At 39.4% G+C, this 22,561-nt stretch overlaps 1 protein-coding gene across 1 annotated transcript; it reads left to right on the forward strand.

Annotated features, from left to right (window-relative positions):
• Positions 1–3,819: 3,819 nt before the first annotated feature.
• On the forward strand, positions 3,820–17,168 carry LOC139728674 (NAD-dependent protein deacetylase sirtuin-7-like). The gene is made up of 10 exons (XM_071639609.1): positions 3,820–3,964; positions 6,202–6,339; positions 7,935–8,039; positions 8,968–9,044; positions 9,993–10,065; positions 10,973–11,071; positions 11,867–12,103; positions 13,402–13,482; positions 14,619–14,725; positions 16,496–17,168. Exons 1-10 carry the CDS (start codon positions 3,854–3,856, stop codon positions 16,845–16,847), a joined length of 1,380 nt encoding a protein of 459 aa, XP_071495710.1. The 5' UTR covers positions 3,820–3,853; the 3' UTR covers positions 16,848–17,168.
• The last annotated feature ends 5,393 nt before the right edge of the window (positions 17,169–22,561 follow it).

Below are 22,561 nucleotides of genomic sequence, written 5' to 3' on the forward strand. Positions count from 1 at the left end.
GGGGGGGGGGGGTCACCGTGCACCCCCCAGGACTCATCGACACTTACATTTTCAGGATTCTCATGACATACCAAAACATAATCAAGATGTTAAAGGCATAATTTATCATTTCCAGATGAAACAAAAATCCAGCATTAGTGCTTTAAAATAAGTCTAAATGTGAGTCAGGGATATAAACAACCACTGTAAAAATTTGAATCCATATAATCGATGTTAAGTGTAACTCGAATACACAAAATGTAAGCAATAGTTACAATAAGAATGTTTCCAGACTAAACCGTCTACAGTTACGGTTTATTGTGAAAAACACTGATATCTCCTTATATTTTAGGCTTTATTCCGAAAATGTTATATGGTTGGATATTTTGTGACACAACAGACCTAAACATATGCATCAAATGTGATATCTTGAACATTTTTGAAATCACTATTCCCAAAGGTAAACTGTGTCTTTAACAGGAACGAAGTGGCTGTTCTAGGTGAAATTTAATGTATTCTATTGTTTTTCATAATTTCTTATGTATTTCTTTGTTTTTCTATTGGAAATTGTCACTGACCACTTTTCTACCATAATTAGCACAAAACTAATCAATGAAAGTGATTAATTGTAAAAATAATCAGGTTTTCCATGACTTTCATGACAGAGCACCTGTTTTCCACAGGAAATGTACACAAAAGCACAAAATTGTGCCCGTTTTGGGACGACATTCCGTTACAAAAATGGGCGTGACTTCGCAAAAGTATGCGGGGAAGTTGCAAATTTGGTCTCGAAAGTTGCGTGAGACTTGAGCAAAACAAAGTCAAGTAAGTTTCGAGGAGTCCGGGGGGGGGGGGGGGGTGCACGGTGACCACCCCCCCTTAGGTTCCCTACTATGTATAGGCCCTACATGTAAGCACATTATATATTACATACATACATAGCACACCCTGTTGTCGTGGAAACAGAAGAAATACATTTACGTCGAACGCACCCACGAAGCTAAGTGACTTTCGACGGTTTATCGGAATTTCGGTTTTCGGAATCCGCCCCCCCCCCCCCTCGAAGTTTCGCGCTATAAATCTGTCGCGAGGCTTCTTGACTTTGTCTGTTCAAGTCTCGCACAACTTTTGAGCACTGGCGTAGCCAGGGGGGGGGGGGGGGTGGAGAGATGGGGGCGGTCGCCCCCCCCCCCCTAAGATTTGGACCGGGGATTTGGGAGGCGGAAAAAAAAATGCGTGTATACTCTATGCATGCACATGAAGCGGGTCTCCTTTGCAACCTTTCATCAAATAAGATTTTTTTTTTTGAATATTTCACTCAAAGTGTGCACCAGATCGTTGAATTTCAATTCAAAATATGCACAATCTCTCGTGCTTGGGAGGGGGTATCCCCCTCCCAAACCCTCCCCCTCTGTGCCTCTTTCCCTAGCTAAGTACACTTTTTAGATTTACAAAAAATTCTGAATAATTCTGAGTGCACAAGACTTATATTCCGAAAACTGAAGGTTCCCTCATGTTTAAGGGGAATTTCCCCTTTTAATCGACCTTTTCCTCTCTCAGCCCCCCCATCAGTTTTGTGTGTGTGTGTGTGTGTGTGTGTGATTTCCCAAATGTTGCTTCCATCAAATATGCGTATACGAGATATCTCAATTTCAACCTTAAAAAGATAAAAGTTCCATCGAAAGGGAAGGGTGGAGATAACACTCGCCCACGCCTTCTCCCTGCTTGCCCCCCCCCCCCCCCCCCGACATGCAAAGAAGTAGACTGTGGCTATACCCAGATCGCTTTATATATTTCAATTCTAAAAACGTAAAAGCTCCGCGAGCAGGAGGGGGAATCCCCCTTCCCCTAAGCTCTAGTATACCTCACTAGACTTTATACATACGCACAGATGGTGCACATTCGGAATAAGAGCTAAATTCCGTGATTTCAACACTTCGATGAAAAAGTATTGCACCAAAAATTTGCACCAGATCGCTGAATTTCAGGTCTGAAAATGCAAAGTCACCTTCGTGTGGGAGGGGATATGCCCCTATATATCTACACCCTCGTGTCCATGCTTTTTCTGTTTGATTGCTGAACAGACAGCGTTCATGATATTCAGTGTAAGAATTAATACATGAAGACTAGTGTATTTAAATTATACCATTTTATAGGCAAATTGTTCAATAATAATCTACACTAAAATATACTGCAACCTTCAACAAGTGGGACTGTTTCACGTCGATAAAACGCGCAAAAACATGCTTCAAATTGCACCATTTGCAAAATCAAAATGCAAAAAGTTCTTACCGTGGGAGGGGGAAAGCCCCCCTCCCACACCCTCCCCTCTCCGCTCGCTCGGGTTCAGTCGCGTTCATGATATTCAGTGAAAAGAATTAATACAAGAAGTGTATATGAATTATACCATTTTATAGATAAATTGGTCAATAATAATCTACACTAAAATATACTGCAACCTTAAACAAGTGGGACTGTTTCACGTCGATGAAACGCGCAAAAACATGCATCAAATTGCACCATTTGCAACATCAAAATGCAAAAAGTTCTTACCGTGGGAGGGGGAACACCCCCCTCCCACACCCTCCCCTCCCCCTATCTCGCTCCGCTCGCTCGGGTTCAGTCGCGTTCATGATATTCAGTGAACAGAATTAATACAAGAATTGTATCTGAATCATACCATTTTATATAGGCAAATTGTTCAATAATAATCTACACTAAAATATACTGCTACCTTAAACAAGTGGGACTGTTTCACGTCGATAAAACGCGCAAAAACATGCATCAAATTTCACCATTTGCAACATCAAAATGCAAAATTTTCTTACCGTGGGAGGGGGGGGGGGGGGGACACCCCCCTCCCACGCCCTCACCTACCCCCCACGCTCGCTCCGCTCGCTCGGGTTCAGTCGCGTTCATGATATTCAGTGAAAAGAATTAATACAAGAAGTGTATCTAAATCATACCATTTTATAGGCAAATTGTTCAATGATAATCTACATCAAAATAAACTGCTACCATAAACAAGTGGGACTGTTTCACGTCGATAAAACGCGCAAAAACATGCATCAAATTGCACCATTTACAACATCCAAATGCAAAAAGTTCTTACCGTGGGAGGGGGGACACCCCCCTCCCACACCCTCCCCCCCCCCCCCTCGCTCGCTCCGCTCTCTCGGGCTCTGTCGCTTCGCTCCCTCGCAGACTAACCGCCCCCCACCCTAAGATGAAATCCTGGCTACGCCGTTGCTTTTGAGACCAAATCTGCAACATCCCCGTATATTTTTGCGAAGTCACGCCCATTATTGTAACGAAATGTCCCCCCAAAACGGGCACAATTTTGTGATTTTGTGTATAATTATTTCCTATGGAAAACAGGTGCTCTGTCATGAAAGTCATGAAAACCTGATTATTTTTACAATTAATCACTTTCATTGATTAGTTTTGTGCTAATTATGGTAGAAAAGTGGTCAGTGACACTTTCCAATAGAAAAACAAAGAAATAACAAAAGTTGAAAAACAAAGAAATACATAAGAAATTATGAAAAACAATAGAATACATTAAATTTCACCTAGAACAGCCACTTTTCGTTTCTGTTAACATCTTGATTATATTTTTGGTATGTCATGAGGATCCTGAAAATGTAAGTTTCGAGGAGTCCTGGGTTGGGGGGGGGGGGGGGGGGGGGTGCACGGTGACCCCCCTTAGCTTAGGTACGCCTACTAAAAAATACAGGGATGATCATAGATACGCCGCGGCCGAACTATTCAAACAACGTACAATGTACATCGTACGTACAAATGTACGTTATCGATGTGGTAGTCATATCAAATGGCCAGATGTGGTGCTCCATGAGAAGAAAAACATGATAAAATGTCGGATAACGCCATTCCTCCTTCTAAAAGGCCCGTCAGAAGGTGTCGAAATACGTCATCGAAGCCATGGAAGTCAAAGAGACATGAAACCAAGGAAAAGGAGCGTGAGGTAGGCAAGATATTGTCGCTGCAAAAGCCCCTTCTTAGCCGTAATTTAAAGCATTTGGTGGATATTTTACAACTCTCTGTTGCCCCACATACTTAAATTTGTGTAAGTTCGGGTTGAGCAGTCCTTCGTACGGCTACGGCACGGGTTGTTGTTATCAATGAAGCAAATAATTCAAATATTCCGATTTGTCCTACGTCATCGTCAATCTGTTTTCATATTATTACCAATCACAGTAAACAAACAAACAAACAAACAACAACAACAACAATAGATAGGCATACTCGTGAAATAGGCCCCACCACTGCGTGTCCGTAATAAGTTTACTGTAAAAGTGGATATTTTCGCGCGAGCATAGCATCTTTCGTCCTGTCTTTCTTCTCGGAAGGACTCCCTAATGTCCCTCGACTAATTTAACGGCCAATTTAACCACAATTTCGGCACAAATACAACCCTACCTAACCCTAAACCCTAACCCTAACCCTAACCCTGGGACCTACCCTTGCTCGCTAACGCGTTGGTGCACGCGCACTGCGGTGGGGCCTATTTTACGATTTTGCTAATAGATACTACTCTAGGCCAGCCCAAAGCCAACAAAACTCGGTGACAGAAAATTTGCATTGTGTTACTACAGCACATGTCAGAACTTAGAAGTCAGAATCAGAACACGTTGTATGGCGGTGCATCCTATTACCGAATAATTTTTATTAATTTCTCCAAATGGACAACAGTATACATTACATGTAGTTCAGCTGAAAGATCTCCTAGTAGGTACCATCGGTAATTAAAATGCTAATGAGTTTAGCTGTAACAGTAGTATTACTATCAGGTACTTGAAAACTAAGCCACACACTAAACAAAATCCGTATTTCTAATAACCCATTCCACAAAAGCCGTCTCTTTTTACCGATGCAAATTGTATTGTATTGCGGAACGTGCGCCCTCTGCATTGGGAAATTTATGCATTGTATTTTTGGTCATTGTTATTATAGTGCAGTGCAGAAGAGCGAATATCAAAATTTTAGTGATTATTACTAAAATTTGAGGTAAATTTGTACTAATTTTTTTTTTTTTGCGGCAGTTTAGCAATTTTCTGCACTGGCTTCCCTTGTGAGATAACAGCACGTAGTGCAATGAATGTGTCATACGAGTCGTTTTACGGGCTTCCATTGACAATGTATGCGTTCGGTAATGGGATACCAGGCCTCGAATTAACCGACGGTCATGGCGGTCGGTGCCCTTCTCGTTGGCCGCAATGCCTTCTTTTCCTTAATCACAAAAAATGTGCCCTTTTTCTTGTGGCTGTGGTGCCGTTTTAGAATGAAAGTTATTATTTATGTGTATGACGTATAATATGCCCTTTCTCAAAGTCTACACTTTAATAAGCTTGAACAACTTTCCTGATCTCAAATATCATACCTTCAGTTCACTCGCGTCCCAATATATCTGATTCAAACTCAAAGTATCTTTCCGAGATACGAGACGATGTGTACACCATATGCAATGACTCCAACCCAAAGTACCTTCTGATCTGGAGATTCTCCCGACAGCAGCAGCCATAGGGTTACTAGCTAGGCAGCGGCGGGCCGGAGCAAGTGGTCGCAAGCCATGCTAAAAAATACCAGGCCTGTTGGACGGCTGCGAGCATTGCCATCTCTCTCGCTCTGCACTCATGCCCACATGCGCAAAGCAAAATGGCGCCGGAAGTGCTCCAAAGCGAGCGCGGCGTATGCGTTGAGAACGTACTGTATTACAGAACCTACATCGTATTGCGTATGGCCTACTGCCTAACATCGTCTGCTGCGGAGAGATCTTATGTGTGCATGCGCTGCTGGAGTGTAGCAGCACGGTCGATAGCATACAGCTCTATTGGGCATTCACATCACGTATAAACACCCAACATGCCCTTTCCAATGTGGCCTTGGTGCCCCTCTGACTGACCTAAGTGCCTTTTAATGGCTGGCCTCTTGGAAAAAGTGCCCTTTTCTAAATGGCCTTGCCCCTCCAAAATCCTATTTCAAGGCCTGGGATACTGTTTGGTAATGTTAGGATACCTGACTATGCCATACGTCCAGTATTTATTTAACACGATTAGGGGTTTAAGGGGTGAAACTTTCACTAAGTCAAATATGATTGATTAATTATGTCATAACTGTTTTAACTTTGCAATGTTCTGTGTGTCATTTCTATCCTCCTCTTGATCTTGCCATGATGATAATTAATGTGATTGATCTCGACAGGTTCAGGCCCTGTTGAAAAAGGACCCTTGGGACAGGACAGATGAGGAGGAGAAAATCATCAAGAGAAACAGGAAGATTGTCAAGACTATCGAGAAAAGGGCAAAATTGAAAGAGCTCCTGCGGTATAAATCTCAAGAGGTATAGCTTATAATCTACTAATCTAATAAGACACATGCATTCTCTTTGGGTTGGATTTGAATACCTGATTGATACACTAAAACACACAATAGAAATGGTTTGGACTGAACCACATCCAAATTTCAAAAGAAAATTTTGAAATATTTGATCAATTAGGGGGTTGTTGAAATGTATGTCATTATACACGTATGTATATAAATATATATATGGACCATAATGCGAGAAAAGGGCCCTAGGGGCATAAAATACCGAAAACGATTTTTCACCACAATAGCGTAAAATGAACTTCGATGTATTTAGATATTTTTCTGAATTTCCACTCCAAAATGCCTCAATTATTGCTTAAAAAAGTGTGTTTTGCCCAAATACTGCCACTTTATGATGTGGCGATGCATTCGCAAGCAGCTAGCTAGTTGATCTTTTTTGCGCATATTGCATTTTCAAACTTCTGCGCTGTTGTATGGCGTTTGTGTGTATATATACACAATGATTTTTTTTTAAATTTCAGTGTGTCATTCGTATGTGAGAGAAATAGTAGAAACAAAGTGCTGAAGTGCCTACATTGTATTCATGTGCATACAGCATAGTGATAGAGCATAAAATAATAAAGATAATACAGTTAAACTCGCCTAAGTCAACGTCGCATATGTTGAATAATCGCGCAAGTCGATGATTTTAAAACGTCCCGATTTTTCCCCATTGACTTACGTGTATTAATTCACTCACAAGTCAAATTTTGTAAGTCGAATACACGCCTAAGTCGATGAAATTCCAAGAACACTTTCACAGAAAAACCATTAAATTCACTGTGCCTAAGTCGAATAAGATTTTATTGTGTAATAAATCACTGTCAAAATCATGAGACGCCAGTTTTTGTTTACATAAGACCTAGCCCGACCAGACAGGTGACCAAAATATGATCTAAAGTATCAAAATTCAAAGCGATATCGCATGCGATTGTTGAACTCTCTTCGTGTGTGGAGGTCCGCTGGTACAGCCCTGTCGCGCTACGTACGTACAGCGACTGGGCTGTGTATAGTCTGTGTATGTTCGCAGTCTGCGCTGTGCGATCGAGTGGTATGGATGAAGCTGCTGAGTTATTAAAGCGGAAAGTAGGGGGAAAGTTACGGGCACGGGTAAATCAGAATTACACCTCTACACACATTTCAAGCCACAGTATGGTAAACTGGAATCAATCACTGCTCAAATGTCGTTCATATTCACTTCCCCAAGGTTTAACAAGGGTGTAAAGTAATCGGACCTGTGCCAATACTAATGCACTGTCCATGCAAAGTTAGCTGCGGCCCTGCCGGGCGACCCGTGCTGCGGCACACCTCTCCAGCTCTCGGCTCCGGAGTAGGTCTAGACGACATACATGTACATTTATACATAATGTACGTGTGGTGTAACTGTAAGTCGATTTTTTTTCGACTTACGCACTAGTCGAAAATCGCCTAAGTCGATGTGTTTTGCTCAGTCCGGAGAAGATTGACTTATGCGAGTTTAACTGTAGTAATTACTGATTTACCAAACGAACTCTCAGGTTGTTGTTTTTTTATTGTACTTGTCAATAGTATTGTGTTTCTTTATGTCAGTTTGAAGATTCAACAGAGGAGCTGGAGGAGAAAGTGGCTGAACTGGCAAAAGTGATTGACACAGCAGAACACCTGGTGGTGTACACAGGAGCAGGAATAAGTACAGTGAGTCTCGCTCTACAGTAGTTCCTGGTTGTCAAGTCCAAAAGTGTGTTTGCATGACTTTTAAAATCATATTTTGATAAGTGAAGAGACTTGCTCTGTTGTAATATCAGGAAACCAAAGCATATAAATGTGTGAAACGTAAGAATTATGAAAAGGAATTTATGCCGCTTTCACATTCTTGGTATGCTTGTTTATTTGTTTATTTTTATTTTTTTATTGATGTGAAAATTATTATATACCCGAAGATTGACAGTTTCTGTCATATCAATAATTTTCTCTTGGCAATTACGTCAGTGAAGGGTAAGAATTCAAAACCTAGTATGAGTCAATAATGAATGGTCTTTCTAATGATACGATATTCTGTGGGAATATCCTGTGCAATGTTTTGCTGATTTGGCATTGTAACATTCAAACTTTGAAATGATGTGCAAAGGATCACTGTACAGTGCACTCCCAATATAACGAATACAATTTAATTTAATCTGTATAACAAAGTTTTGGTTACGACGAAGTAGAAATTCAGGCTGCAACATTGTCAGCTCTATTTTCCTTTATTTGTTTGCTTGTTCGGTTATAAAGAAATTTTGATATAACGAAAGAAAACTGCCGGTCCCGAGGACTCTGTTATAACAGGAATCCACTGTACTTACTTGCATGTGCATACTTGATTGTTTCATGAATGCAAGGCTTTTATGTGAGGTAACAGTAAATGACTATGAAGTATATTTTGCAGTGTTTTTACTTTAGTGCATTTGAGCAATATTTTATAAAAGCACCCCTTCCCATGGCACATGCACAATCATCTTCAAGGTGGGAATTGCTGGCTTTAAACTCTTTTGATACTTCTTTCTCACTTCCTCAATGTTAGTTCCAAAATCACAAAGTTTGCAAGTTTTCGTATAACGTTATTATCATTCTGCCCTCATAGGCCGCTTCTATTCCAGACTATCGAGGTCCGAATGGAGTCTGGACACTCCTGCAGCAAGGCAAGGCCAGCTCTCTACAGTGAGTTAACCGTTAACCATTAACCCTTTAACCCAGTGATGACGGTTTGATTTTACTACAACACGCATTTCCCATAGACGCTTGCCCGAGTATATGTTGGACTCGTCCTCAACGGGTTAAGGATCACTGGTACACTTGCATGCATCAAACTGTTGATTTAGTAGAGATGCAGTCAGTAGTGATAGAGTTACCCCTTCAACTGTTGGGGGAATTTGCTGCAGGATGTGATAGGCTTGTCCTTGCATTGTCAACTCCGAATTTCATGATGTATGCAATATCAGAATTAAGTATGTCAGTAATTAAAAGATTCAGCAAGTATTCACAGAAAAGGGGATGCTGGGACATGACGTTTGATGGAAGAAGAAAGAGTGGAAAAGATTGAGACTCAGTTTGACATCATGTAATGTGGAAATGACTGTTTGCTCGTGACACATTTTGAGCCTAATGAAAATGATTGTGCTTCATCTTAAAGGCATACTTGACGAGTCTGTTCTTCTATTAAATCTTTATGTGCCACGTTCACACGCCCAACTCAGTTGACAGCATGCCAAGTTGGCATATCTTAGTCAAACGCACAAAATGCCTTTTCTGTAGACATTATGGCATCACTTTTTTGTTATTGATATAAGGTTATTCAATCTGTTTAAGAGTGTTAAAATGATGTATTCATCTATGCCACATAAGATGAATGCAAAACACAATTTCACTTTGTAGGTGCTACAAATTTAATAGATTGTTTGGTTTGTGCATTTCTTTGAATCACACTTCTTTTTTTTTTTTTGATAATTGTTTGCAAACTGTATCTCCTGCAATGTGCATATAGAAAGTCAGACTATCTACACATAAATGGTCTTCCAAACCTCACATTTTGATTATGAGAATTATGAGTGATATCATACTTTTTTCCCCGGCATATGACACAATCCATTTTCTCTTTCTGCCTTATAGGAACAACTCACTCGTTGATGCGAAGCCTACTGTTACTCACATGTCTCTTTCCAAGCTAGTTCAAGACAAAAAGGTATGGTCAGTCTCTACCAATATTCTTCAGTACGCACCAAGATAAAAAAGGTGATAATTTCTAGTATGTATCAAATTCTTTGAAATAATTGAGAGGTTACTCAGCTAAGGGCTTTAAATGATCAACAGTGTTTTTGTGCCAATGTACTCAACTTTCACCTGTATCTAGGCATTGATAAAGTTTGTCATTTAGCCTGATGTATGGCAGCTGTGTCGTTCATTAAAGTTCACCACTGTATACTAAATTATCTAACCACAAGTACTACCCTTGACCTCCAAACCCCTTCCCCCACCCCCATACTATAAAGTTTCTTGCCTTTTTGGCCCCTGATTGACCCAAATCTCCATTCAAGTACTCTATACACCATAGATTATTATATCTTGCAATGTTATTAAGAATTTTCGAGTCTGGTTCTATTCGCAAATTTAACAACAGAAATTTCTAATAATAAATGATAATAATGTATCAACTAATAAAGCACAAAACCTATAGACATATATTCTCCTGCGCTGCAAAAGCTTCTGATGTACTTGATGATAATAAACAGTTAAATGACCAGATGTGTTTTGAATCGTGATAAAAGACTGCTACAGTTGGGGATTTCCTGACTTCTAATGGTAGGTCATTCCAGAGTTTGGGAGCTGCACAGGCAAATGCTCTGTCTGCCAATGTTACTTTTGTTTTACGTGTTGGAATTTGCAAGAGAAGGAAAAAAAAAGATTTGTTGTATTAACTCTGATCATAACATGAATGCTATATGCGAGTGTACATTTCTCTATTCATTACTTTACTCCATGATGGCGGATTTAACCACTTGGAAAATTGCTGGGAATTCCGAATTAGCATAAGATAACTCACCAAATATGTGCTGTATACAGTAACCTTTTACTGCATGTGACCTCTGCAGATTAAGCATGTTGTGTCTCAGAACTGTGATGGCCTTCACCTGAGAAGTGGCATTCCAGCGGAGAAGTTATCGGAACTTCACGGAAACATGTACATAGAGGTGAGAAATGCTTCTCCCTGCTGCCTAATTTGCAGGCTGAAATAATGAAGACTAAAAAACTATAGCAAGAAATAATGATACACAATCACATTCACATACTGGCCTGCATGAACAATGCACAATTAACTTGTTCCTTTAGGCAAACCTGATATACCAGTTTCCTGTGGCATCAACTCATATACAGGAACCTGGTGTACGAGGTTCCCAAAATGTAGACAGTGTAGAGTGTCTGCATTCAAGGCCTAAATTCATGTGTATTTGCATTCTGCCAACCAGAGCTCACTATATTTTGACTTTGGCTGACTCCATTTGAGTGCAACAGAAGAGTTTGTTAGCCCATCAGCGCACACGTTATTCATTCTCATGTCCACTCGATATTTGACATTGTACGATGGCATATACAGTTGACATTAGAAGGGGGAAACAAGTACCTCTTTACTGCTTTCAAACCAACAAATTACCAACCTATCCATTCTTTGTCAGTGGCAAAAAGAATCTCGTTTGGGGACATTGAAGGCTGTCAGAATTGCTAGAGGAACCAGTAATTATTACAGCCTCTTCATGTTGTCAGTTCTGCAACATGGCCAGTGAGTTTGGGGCATGAAATGAATAAGGCCTCACAGTTGTTGCTGGTCACCACAAATTGACTTATTGGGATGATGTGTGGAGCTACTATGAGCCAAGATAGCTAGAAAAGAAATAAACAAATAAATGACCCCAAACAATTGGACTACCCCCCAAACAAAACAAAACAAAAACAAACACAAAGTTAACTCAATGTTTTGCTTGATTCAGGCCTGCACAGAATGTGACCCGGAGCGGGAGTACGTCCGCCTGTTTGACGTGACCGAACAGACCTCCCTGCGCAGGCACAAGACGGGCCGGAGCTGCCCTAAGTGCGGGGAGCCCCTGCGGGACACCATCGTCCACTTTGGGGAGAAGGGTGCGGTGAAGAAACCCCTCAACTGGGCTGGGGCAGTGGACGCTGCTGAGGAAGCCGATGCCATTTTGTGTTTGGGATCCAGTCTCAAGGTGAATGAGAGAGTAATCAAAATGGGGGCTTGTAGCCATCTGTACTTGCCTATAATCGATATCGACAATGGGAAGGACCTGAATGTTGACTGAAACATCATTTTGTGTTACAAACTCCCCAAGACTGTTGAATTTACATTTTGTATATTGTGCTGGAAATGATTATCCTCTTTTGGAGGTTTATTGCATTATCCATTTTATTGATTGGAATTGATACTGTTTGCAATACCAAACACTGCTTGAGTTGCCAATTTAAGGACTGTAAGTACTATGAAGATATTGTTTGACTTGACGTGCTGTTATCATCAAAATAGATTAATCTGGGTAGAGAATAAAACACGCTCAGGCAGGTGTGTTGTCAACCTGTTATGTAAATACTGCATCAGTATGTTTGAATTTGGCATGAGATATGAAAATGTAATAATATTGCCCTGAAATGAAAATGGGAGGAGCAGTTATAACTTTGGTTATGTAACTTCTTGGTGAATAAGTTTTATGTTGTTATTCACACTTATCTCTATTATAATCATTGCCATTAATTTATTTCTATCTTTGTTATCATCATTGCAATTATTGTTGCTGTCATATTCTGTTTCTTTTTTTATAGTCATAATGGGGTTATGGGTGCTGTTCGTTATTCCGAAGGTTCGTTATTCCGAAGGTTCGTTATTCCGAAGGTTCGTTAATCCGAAACACACAAATTTCCTATACCTAGAGGTTCGATAATCCGAAAATGAAAAAGTGTTCGTTAATCCGAACATTTGTGGCGTTATTCTGAAGGTTTGTAATTCCGAAGGTTCGTTAATCTGAAAATGAAGTAGGGTTTGCTATTCCGAAGGCTCGTTTATCCGAAAATGAAATAGGGTTCGTTATTCCGAAGGTTCTGTAATCTGAAAATGAAATAGGGTGCGTTATTTTGAAGATTCGTTGATCTGAAATGATACAGGGTCCATAACGAACCTTCGGAATAAAGAGCTTTGTTTCATTTTTGGATTAACAAACCTTCGGAATAAGGAACCTTATTTAATTTTCGCATTCATGAACCTTCGGAATAAACCTCATCTCATTTTCGGATTAATGAACCTTCGGAATAACGAATCTTCGGAATAACGAATCTTTGGAATAACGAACCTTCGGACTAAAGAACCTTCGGAATAACGAACCTTCGGACTTAAGAACCTTCGGAATAACGAACCTTCGGACTAAAGAACCTTGAGAATAACGAACCTTCGGAATAATGAGCTGTAACCGGGTTTATTGCTGTTAATGTTCATTCCAATCACCCTGCCAACACACAGGTGTTGAGGAGATACCAGTGCCTGTGGAATACAGACAAGCCAAAGAAGCAGAGGCCCAAACTGTACATTGTCAACCTCCAGGTCAGTACTGGGGATAATATATATATATATATATAATATATCAATTTATGAAGCACAAAACCCATAGACATATAAATATATTCTTCTGCGCTGCAAAAACTTCTGATGTTCATGATAATAATGAACAGTTAAATGAAAAGATGTGTTTTGAGTCGTGATTTAAAGATTGCTACTGTTATACCTTGTCATCTATACCAGTACAGGGACTGATTCAGGAATTCTGTAAAAGGGAGGCACCTTTACAAATTTAAGGGGGTGGGGGGGTGGAGTGCATGTGCCCCACCCCCATCTTTTTTTCTTTTTATTTCTTTTGTTTTAGCAAAAAATAAAGGGCGCACGCACCTGATGTGCCCCCACCTGGATCTGCCACTGCAGTATGCTACCTCAATACTATATACGCCAAATATTTCAAGATGTTTTTATTTTCGTAAATGTAGAGAGTCCGTGCTATTCATGAATTTATTAACTCTAAAATATTAGCCCTGATGCGGACATGAATGTGACGTACACGCATACATTTCTCTGTTCAGTACCGTATTCCAAAATCACGAATTTAACCACTCACAGATTTGGTGTGAAGTTCCGTTTCACAAAAAAATTAGACTCACTAAATGTGGCCTATGCAGTTGTCATTGAAAAGACTTGTCTCTTACTAACTTATATTCAGGTTAGTTTAGTGGATCCCATGGAAAATGCTTGGGGTGCCATGCACTACGCCTGTAACTTGTCTGTGGTCACACGTACAGCTGTTAGCGTGTCTCCTACAATGGGTTCCATTATTTTGCTATTATTTTGCTTTTGCAACAGTTGCTCCCATGAAGTATATGCATGCTAAGCCAAACATAAATTCTACCCACACACATAACCCTAACCCTAACCCCAATCCTAATCCTAATCCTTCCATCAAACTAAACCTAAAAACCTACCACAACCTTAACCCTAAGTCCTCGGAGAAAAATAGGACTGGAGCAATTGTCGCAGGAGCAAATGTTGCGTTACCCCTACAATGTTTTTAAATTGATAGATGGAAGTGTGTTGAATTTATTAAATATAATGTTGGCGCCATGAGTGCCAAGAGATGTGGTCGGGAAAGAAATGTAATTTGGACATCTGGACATTCTTATCTCCCATCGTAGTGGACCCCTAAGGACAGCCAAGCCACTCTGAAGATCAATGGACGGTGTGATGACGTCATGGTACTCGTTATGAAGCGACTTGGGTTGACCATCCCTCGGTACACAAAGTAAGGAGGATGGTGCACTTACGATATTATTATTACCTCCGCCAAGGGAGGAGGTTGTTTTCATTACCGTTGGTTTGTTTGTTTGTTTGTTAGTTTGTTAGTTAGTTAGTTAGTTAGTTTGTCTGTGCAAAATAACTCAAAAAGTAGTGAACGGATTAGAATGAAACTTGCAGGAAAGGTTGAGAATGACACAAGTAACAAACGATTAACTTTTGGTAGTGATCTGAAAATCTTTGGGGAATTTATGAAGGATTTTTTATATGTTGGCAGGTAGGGTCAATGAACTTGGGAGTTCAGGCTGCGCACTTTTGAGGTTTGCATGCGGGCACTAAATTGCGTGCTCTAGTTTCTGCTAGGGTGATGCGCGCTGTGCAGCTGAGGGTTTATGACGTAACAAAGGCTTCTATATTGGAAAATCGGGCGACTTTCAGCACACAATGCTATAAGTACGTATGGGTGGAAATCACTGATATCTCTAATGGAAGAACAAGATTAGTACTGGAAAATGAGCTGCATGCTTGGCAGAGGTCTGCACTCGTAGAGTGCTTCTCTAGTTATGTATGTGTGTGTGTGTGTGTGTGTGTGTGGGATTAGTTTGATTAAGTTGATCAAGATAGCTCTTTCTTTTGTACACATGGTATGATTTGCCAAAAAAAAAAAATTGTATCGTATGTTAAAAAAAAGGAAAATGTGATTCAGAAGCACAAGTGAGAAGAACACCAGCTGCTTATTTTCTGTTCATACCAATTTCATTGTGAAAATTAGCCTGATATTGAATGAAATTCAGATAAAGAGTATCATAAAAAAAAGTGTGTGTGTGTGTGTGTGTGTGTGTGCTGTAGCAGTGTAACTCAGAGTTATTCAAGTGTAAATAAAACCTGAGAGCTGAAGGCATGGGGAGGGTGGGGAGGGGAGGAGTGCATGCTGGCATTGTGTGGGTGTGTCTGTGTGCACGTGTGTATGTTTTCTCGCAAATGGCCTCATTTTTCTCTTCTTTTTTTTTCGAGAAGCAATGAAATATGCCCCGTTTAGTGTGTTTTTTTTAAAAGCAAATTATCTATTATGTTCCCGTTTTGCGAGCTGTTTGCGAGAATATGTGCTTAAAAAAAAGCGGATTTCATTTTCTTGGTTAAAAGAGTTACAATGTAAGTTTGACATTAGTTTGCACAATGTTTGTGTTACTGCATTTTGTCCTTATATAGCGTAAGATTGACATTATTTTGTACAATGTTTGTGTATAATGCAGTTTGTCTTTGTATGATGTTTTGTTTTGTTCCTGTGAATGTTTCTGTTTCTGTGATATAAAATTGAACGAAATTCGAATAAAGAATTATAAAAAAAACAATAAAAACATATTTTTGATCTGAAATAGATGCCATTGCCTGCATAGAATTTTTTCCCCCTCACAAATTGGTATAATGGGTATTGTAAACTTCCCTGCACAGTGTACTTTTGTGTGTATTAGATGTGTTTCCAGGGATACAGTTTGTGTCTCCTTGATATTTTCAACTAAATTATATCCCAGTTAATTGCATGCTTTACTGCTGACATTGCTTATCTACATAATGTCTCCCTACAGCTGGATCTATATATGTATATATATATATATATATATATATATATATGTATATATATATATATATATATATATATATATATATATATATAATATGTATATATATGTTTATATAAATGTATATGTATATACAACAGTTAATAGGTGAATTATACATAGTTTTGGAAATCATCCTGTTTTCTTTCACTCTGTAGGAGCGATGACCCCATCTTCAAAATGGCAACGCCGCTGCGACATGAAGAAGAGGACAGCTTCACAACCAAGACCCTCGTCCATCCCACTGACCGGGATGACACTTCACCTCACCATAACACATCGAATCAAGGCAAAGGAGAACTTGACGCTGGTAAATTTGCGCCCGACTCCTACGCCGCTCCTGGCTGCAAGATGGAGGAGAGTGAGAGGGCGTCGGGAGATGCTCAAACCTCCGGTCTCCATGGCAACATGCCCGGATGGTTCGGGAAGGGATACCGCAAGAAGGTTCCCAAGAGAGTCGCAAAGAGACGCAGAAGGTCGAGAATGTCGTCTGATGTTCCGGAGACTTGACAACGGTCATGACATACAGTAGTAATTGAGAAAGTCTTTGTTTGAAGATGTACCTGAAGGCCTAGTCTATCTCTCAGATCTTGATGATGATCTGTGGAATTAGTTTTACCTCGTAGCATAAGATGAGAACAAATATCAGGGGAATGTGGCAAGACGTGGCTGCTTCACACTCAATATTGTCTTCCTGTACCTTTCAAGGCTACATTCCTGTATCAAGATTTGTGTGGGAGTATTCAGTAGTAACAAATCAGATTGCCAGTGTGCCAGACTTGAGGCACATTGGGTATAAAACCTCCTTTGTGAACAATTTTGAAAGGAGGAGTAAGGGTTGGCCTTTGTGTCAAACATGTAAAGTTTTGTACATACTGTGACATACAAGTGGAATTAAGTTATTCTTCAGATAGAGATCTTTATTGTAACTTCGTTATCATGAATGTAATTTTCATGATATCACCTGTTTTGGCAGGAAGAATTTGAGACAGGTGGTCATAGATTGTATTCTTTTCTGTCAAGCAGTTACAATGGTTTCATCTTGTACATAAGTAGTTTTTTTTATCCCCATCTCATAGCATTTGTCTGTGAGCAATATGTCGACAATTAGCTGCATCAATCAGGTGTGATTTTTCAGAAATGTTTAACACCAAAATACATGAGTTTTTACCTCTACATTCAGAAATTCTTACTGCTACATTTGATATTCTAAACTCTGCATGAAATGTGCATGGAGTAAATAGAATCACTGGTATTATTCCGGGGGGGGGGGGGGGGGGGGGGGGGGGGGGAAGAAGAAGAGAAATTCTTGCCCAGCAAGGGCTTTGTCATATTTTTTCAGATGTTTCATCGAGAAGAGTTTGAGGCACAATAACATGCATGTTAGTAGCCATAAGACCAAGACTTCACTGCCTGTACACACATCCACACATCCACATAGATGCACACTGTACACACTCACAAAATGTCTTGGAGTCTGGGAACAAGTAACCTACGACTTCATTTTCTTTTTCAATTTCAATTTTATTTCAAATTCACAGTACAAGTATATTAATACTTGCAGATAATTTCCAATCAAAATCATAATCACAGGGGAGGAAAACAGGAAATAGTCACAGAGCTCTAATCTGAATTGAATGGAGAAAAATACCCACACATCCACAGTTGCATAAAAGAAAGAGTATCTGTACTACCAGTACCAGATGAAATTCTTGTCATACTCCAACCCCAAAGAGGGCCACAGGATTCTGCAATTTTAAAATGAGTAGACTGGGGATTTAAAAAAAAAGTGATTGAAAACAGTGGGAATGGGTCTTAGTTTTTGTGTCTTGCTCTTTCGTACTCAGAGCTCTATCTTTTGTACATCAGCATATCTATTTGAATTTTTTTTACGATCAAACTCATTCAGGTAAATTTTCTACCTATAATCATGTGTTCAGTGAAATCTTAAAGTATGCAATTTACCACACAGAACTTCCAGGAGTGGCAATTTTGTAGCTGCAAAGCTTTGTTTTTCAGCTGGGCATTTATGACTTAGAGTTCATATTCCCCTTGGCATTTGTTGAATTATGCTTGAAATCATGAGTCAATCGTATCTTTCTGTTGATTTCCTTTTTATGTAGTGACATGAAAAGGCTGTAAGTGAATGGATTGATATGTGAAATAATGCACATTGTTGGGTGGGCCTTGGTAGGATGCCTGTTTGAAGGTGTGCATTATTTGTTTTATAGACTTGGTAGATACATTGTATGTGAGATAGTTACAGAGACTTATCTTTACTTGCACATGTGTGAGTGTGTGTTGGTATTTGCTGAGTGTTGCCCACATATTCTGCCAACAGATCACCATCTCTCTTTTTTCCTTTTTGCTCCTACAATCGTATTTGTACTCTCTATGCTGAAATTAAAGTGAGAAAGTAAAGCTCAGTACAGACAAGCTGTGGCTAGTCAAGCTCATGTGATAAAAGTGAATGCATTGTCACATGCGGACTCTCAGCCAATCATGTAATGATGACCAATAGATACCACCACTGTTGAAAAACTTTCTGCTTTGTTATTCTGTGTCTGACAGATTTAATCATTTATGGAAGCTAGATCCATTTTGCTGGCAAAGAATCAACAAATTACAAACAGTATGAATTGTAATGTTTTGCGTACTCCAGCAGTGTAGCTTTTGATAGATATGTCTTTGGCTATTTATTACCTGTATTTGGAAACTAATGATATTGACCTGTTCAAGGCTTATTCTGATACTACTCAGGCAAATGTAATAGAAATATGATACTCAGTTACTGATATTCACAGTTCACATCATGAATTTATCTAAGTTTTGAAATGATGAATAGAATGTTGTGTAAGTGTCAAGCACGATATCATGTATGTTTTTGCTGAAAGGAAGTCTTTATTGTTCTGTGTAGGTTTTGATGGGAAATATAGTCGGGTGTATTATACAATCATATTGCAATGTACCATGTCTCAAACCAAATTGTCTTGATGATGTAGCGTGTGAGTGGATCAACAGGTTTTGTGCCTCTTGAATTTTGTTGTATTATATTCCTTATGTCTTTCTCGGGGGCTGTCGTTATTATGTAAGTAGCAAGATCACATAGATGCTGCATTGTAAAGAGGAGATCAGAAATGTTTTCAGTATGTGTAATTTCAAGAGGAAATTAGAAAAACATGGTGGAGTGGGGGTGCTGTGGCATTAGTGGATAAGTCTCCTGACTCCCAATCGGAGGACCCGAGTTTGATTCCCGCCCAGTGCTTACGTCCTTAGACAAGAGTTTTTTGCCCACCATGTCCCTCTCGACCCAGGTGTACAAATGGGTACACGGCAACGCTGGGGTAATAATAATGGCAGGGCCCTCTGGTAGAGCAGTGGCAACATTGAAGTGGCTACCACTGATTAAGAAGACTTTATGAGACGGTCATTGTAACAAACTCGCTATGGCTAATTTGATTACATGAACGCATTTAAAGTTTGTCTTGTCAGGATATAAAAAAAATGAAACACAAAGAATCTCTTTACTTATGAAAAAAATAATTTCTTTAAAATGAACTTCTTATTTGTCTTCTTTTCGTTTCTATGTTTGTTTGTTTGTTTGTTTTATACCCGCGGTCATTATGAATAGGGTAAAATACATGTACAGAGAAAACCGTATAAAAAGGGCAAAGGACTGTTTCATTAAGAAACCATGCAATTACATGGGAACCTCATGATAATGAGGACCTAAAGATCATCACTATATCCTCATTATATCAAGTTTCTCACTAGGTCAGGGTTAAAAAACAGAGATGTAACGAGTTTGGACCTGCAGTATCACCTTAGTATATTAAAGAAGGTTTTGTGATATCCTACCTCTTTACAACAAGGTTCTGCACTATCATGAGCTGCAATATGTGTTATTTATATCACGGCAGTTGGGGGAAAATAGAATGCGTTGAAAGAATTCAAGTGCAATTTCACACTATGTTCAAATTGAATTTGATAGATAAAAAAACAAAAATCAGACCATCTAGAGAATCTAGAGTTTTGCATGTTTTTTTTTTCTAACAAATTTACACATTTGTCACAACTACAAACTCCAATAACAAGCGTCGAAGATTTCAACACCACATAACTCTTCGATTGATGTGTAAAAGGGAAAATTAGCAATGTAATTGTTGTTTTGGCTGACAATTACCAAATGCTACTTCCTTTTTTTCTGTTAAAGTCATTCGAGACTATGATCGTTTGATGATAAGTGTATATATTATTTTCCATCAATTTAAGCGTTAAAAAAAAATTATGCAGATGTGGATTTATGTACAGGTCCATATGGGAGACTGAGTCTTAATCCTATCTCCCTTAATTTTGCATATATGGTTGATGCTCATATCTCTTTTTACCAAAGTATGTGAAACTTCAAAATTTCAGTACTTTCTATAGGTCTAATTTGGTTGAACCTGTACCATTCTGATTTTACACAATTCATTAAAGCTGGCTTGAGCATGGTGTTGTAGTTGCCACTTTATGATGATACTGCTGCAGGAACGACAATTATCGCAACGTACACTGATTTTGGAACTGATTATGAGACGGGATCCTAATCAAACACTAGGCGTGATGTCAGACTAATTTTTTCCTTCTCTCAACTACAAATTACTTATTTGCAGTCCTCGTCCACTCACACAGCGAACATCTGGATATTATAAACTCACTTGTCCCGAGTTTCTATAAGAAATTGTTGTTGCTCAGGGGACTGTTGATTTCGATGTCAAGTCCCTAGTTCGAATCCCCAGACTACAGCAGTTGTGCCCCTAGACAAGACACTTTATTTACCCTCGTTGCCGTTACCTTACCCATTCGGTCTAATGGCTGCGTCCTTACAAGCACTCATTGCTTTCTTAGCGGCCATGTAAAACAAATCAATTCAATTCCGTTGTCTACCCATTTAGGTTCCACGACATTTTGCTCCTGCGACAATTGCTCCCATGAAATATCTGTACACTATTAAAGCCAAACATAAAACCTACCCACAAACACAACCCTTACCCTAATCCAAATCCTGACATCAAACTAAACCGAAGATCCTATCACAGCCCAAACCGTAAGTCCTTGGAGAAAAATAAGATCGGAGCAATTGTCTCAGGAACATTATTATGTCGTGCCACTCCCATTCAGCGTGCATGCATCTTGCATCTTGTTTTCATCTTTACCGTGGAGCGGCAAGTATAGGGGACTTCTCTTCTTATCAGCTGCAAGCAAATACCGGTTCTTTGAAGTAGAACGTTTATTTTTCTCTTTTTATACGTTGAAATAAGTATCCTCGTATCACTTTTTCACTGCATTAATCTACCTCAGAGTTCGGCATTGAGATGTTAATAAGGTGTGGATATGTACGTACTCTTTTTTTTTTTTCTTCTGGAATGCCGATTGTCATCGTGTCTTCCTCTTACCTTAGAATAGAAAAGTGTAGTTTTTATGATTCACGTGGTCTTTACACAGCCATATATGATTCTATACCAAATACATGTACTAGTAGTGTATTCTAGTACATTCGTATTAGTATTGACCGGTCAAATTGGCACCACATTGGATAATTTTTCGTTATAGTGCTCCATCATGCGATGTCATTGTATAACACACATATTTGTAAGATACAACTAATTGGGCACTCTATATCATGCACCATTAAAGGCTTTATGATTTTTGCACTCAAATGCATGTTGACCCCACGTGCAATATCATTTTTTCCCCTCGACCTTGGGTCTTCGGAAGAAGTATGGGAGTCTACGATGTAATATGCATTCGTCGTGCCTATAATCTAGTATAGTGCATTCGTGATTTAGGCTATGCTCCTTTTGTAAGACACATTGTAGTTATCTTGTATACCTGGATTCAATTCAAATAAAAACACATTTCATAATTGCATCTTCGTGGGAAAAAAAAAAAGATCTTCAGGTGATTTTGAGATGGTCTGGTGTATTACCTTTGCTTGGAGATTTAATGTGGTCGATGAAAGATAATGTTGTGCATGATGGACAAAGCTACAGATACGTAAAACGATACTCTTTATGCAGGGCTCGAGATTAAGGGTGGCCCGGCCACTGATAACTTGATGTCGGGCCACCAAATTTTCCTAAAGGCCACAGCACACTACACTGTATTCGACTTTCGGTCGCACAACCAAGCGACTTGGGATCTGAAATAAACAAGCGTTTTTATTCTGAGGCTAATGTTTT

The sequence above is a fragment of the Diadema antillarum genome, unplaced genomic scaffold (assembly GCF_040938485.1).
Source record: "Diadema antillarum isolate AM-2024a unplaced genomic scaffold, OU_Dant_1.0 seq00000190_RagTag, whole genome shotgun sequence".
Classification (NCBI taxonomy): domain Eukaryota; kingdom Metazoa; phylum Echinodermata; class Echinoidea; order Diadematoida; family Diadematidae; genus Diadema; species Diadema antillarum.

Excerpts from the sequence above, each read along its gene's own strand:
- LOC139728674 (XM_071639609.1), top strand. The coding sequence starts at position 3,854 with ATGTCGGATAACGCCATTCCTCCTTCTAAAAGGCCCGTCAGAAGGTGT. Across the intron at positions 9,045-9,992 it reads GGCAAGGCCAGCTCTCTACA|GAACAACTCACTCGTTGATG; the intron begins GTGAGTTAACCG and ends TCTGCCTTATAG. Across the intron at positions 13,483-14,618 it reads TGTACATTGTCAACCTCCAG|TGGACCCCTAAGGACAGCCA; the intron begins GTCAGTACTGGG and ends CTCCCATCGTAG.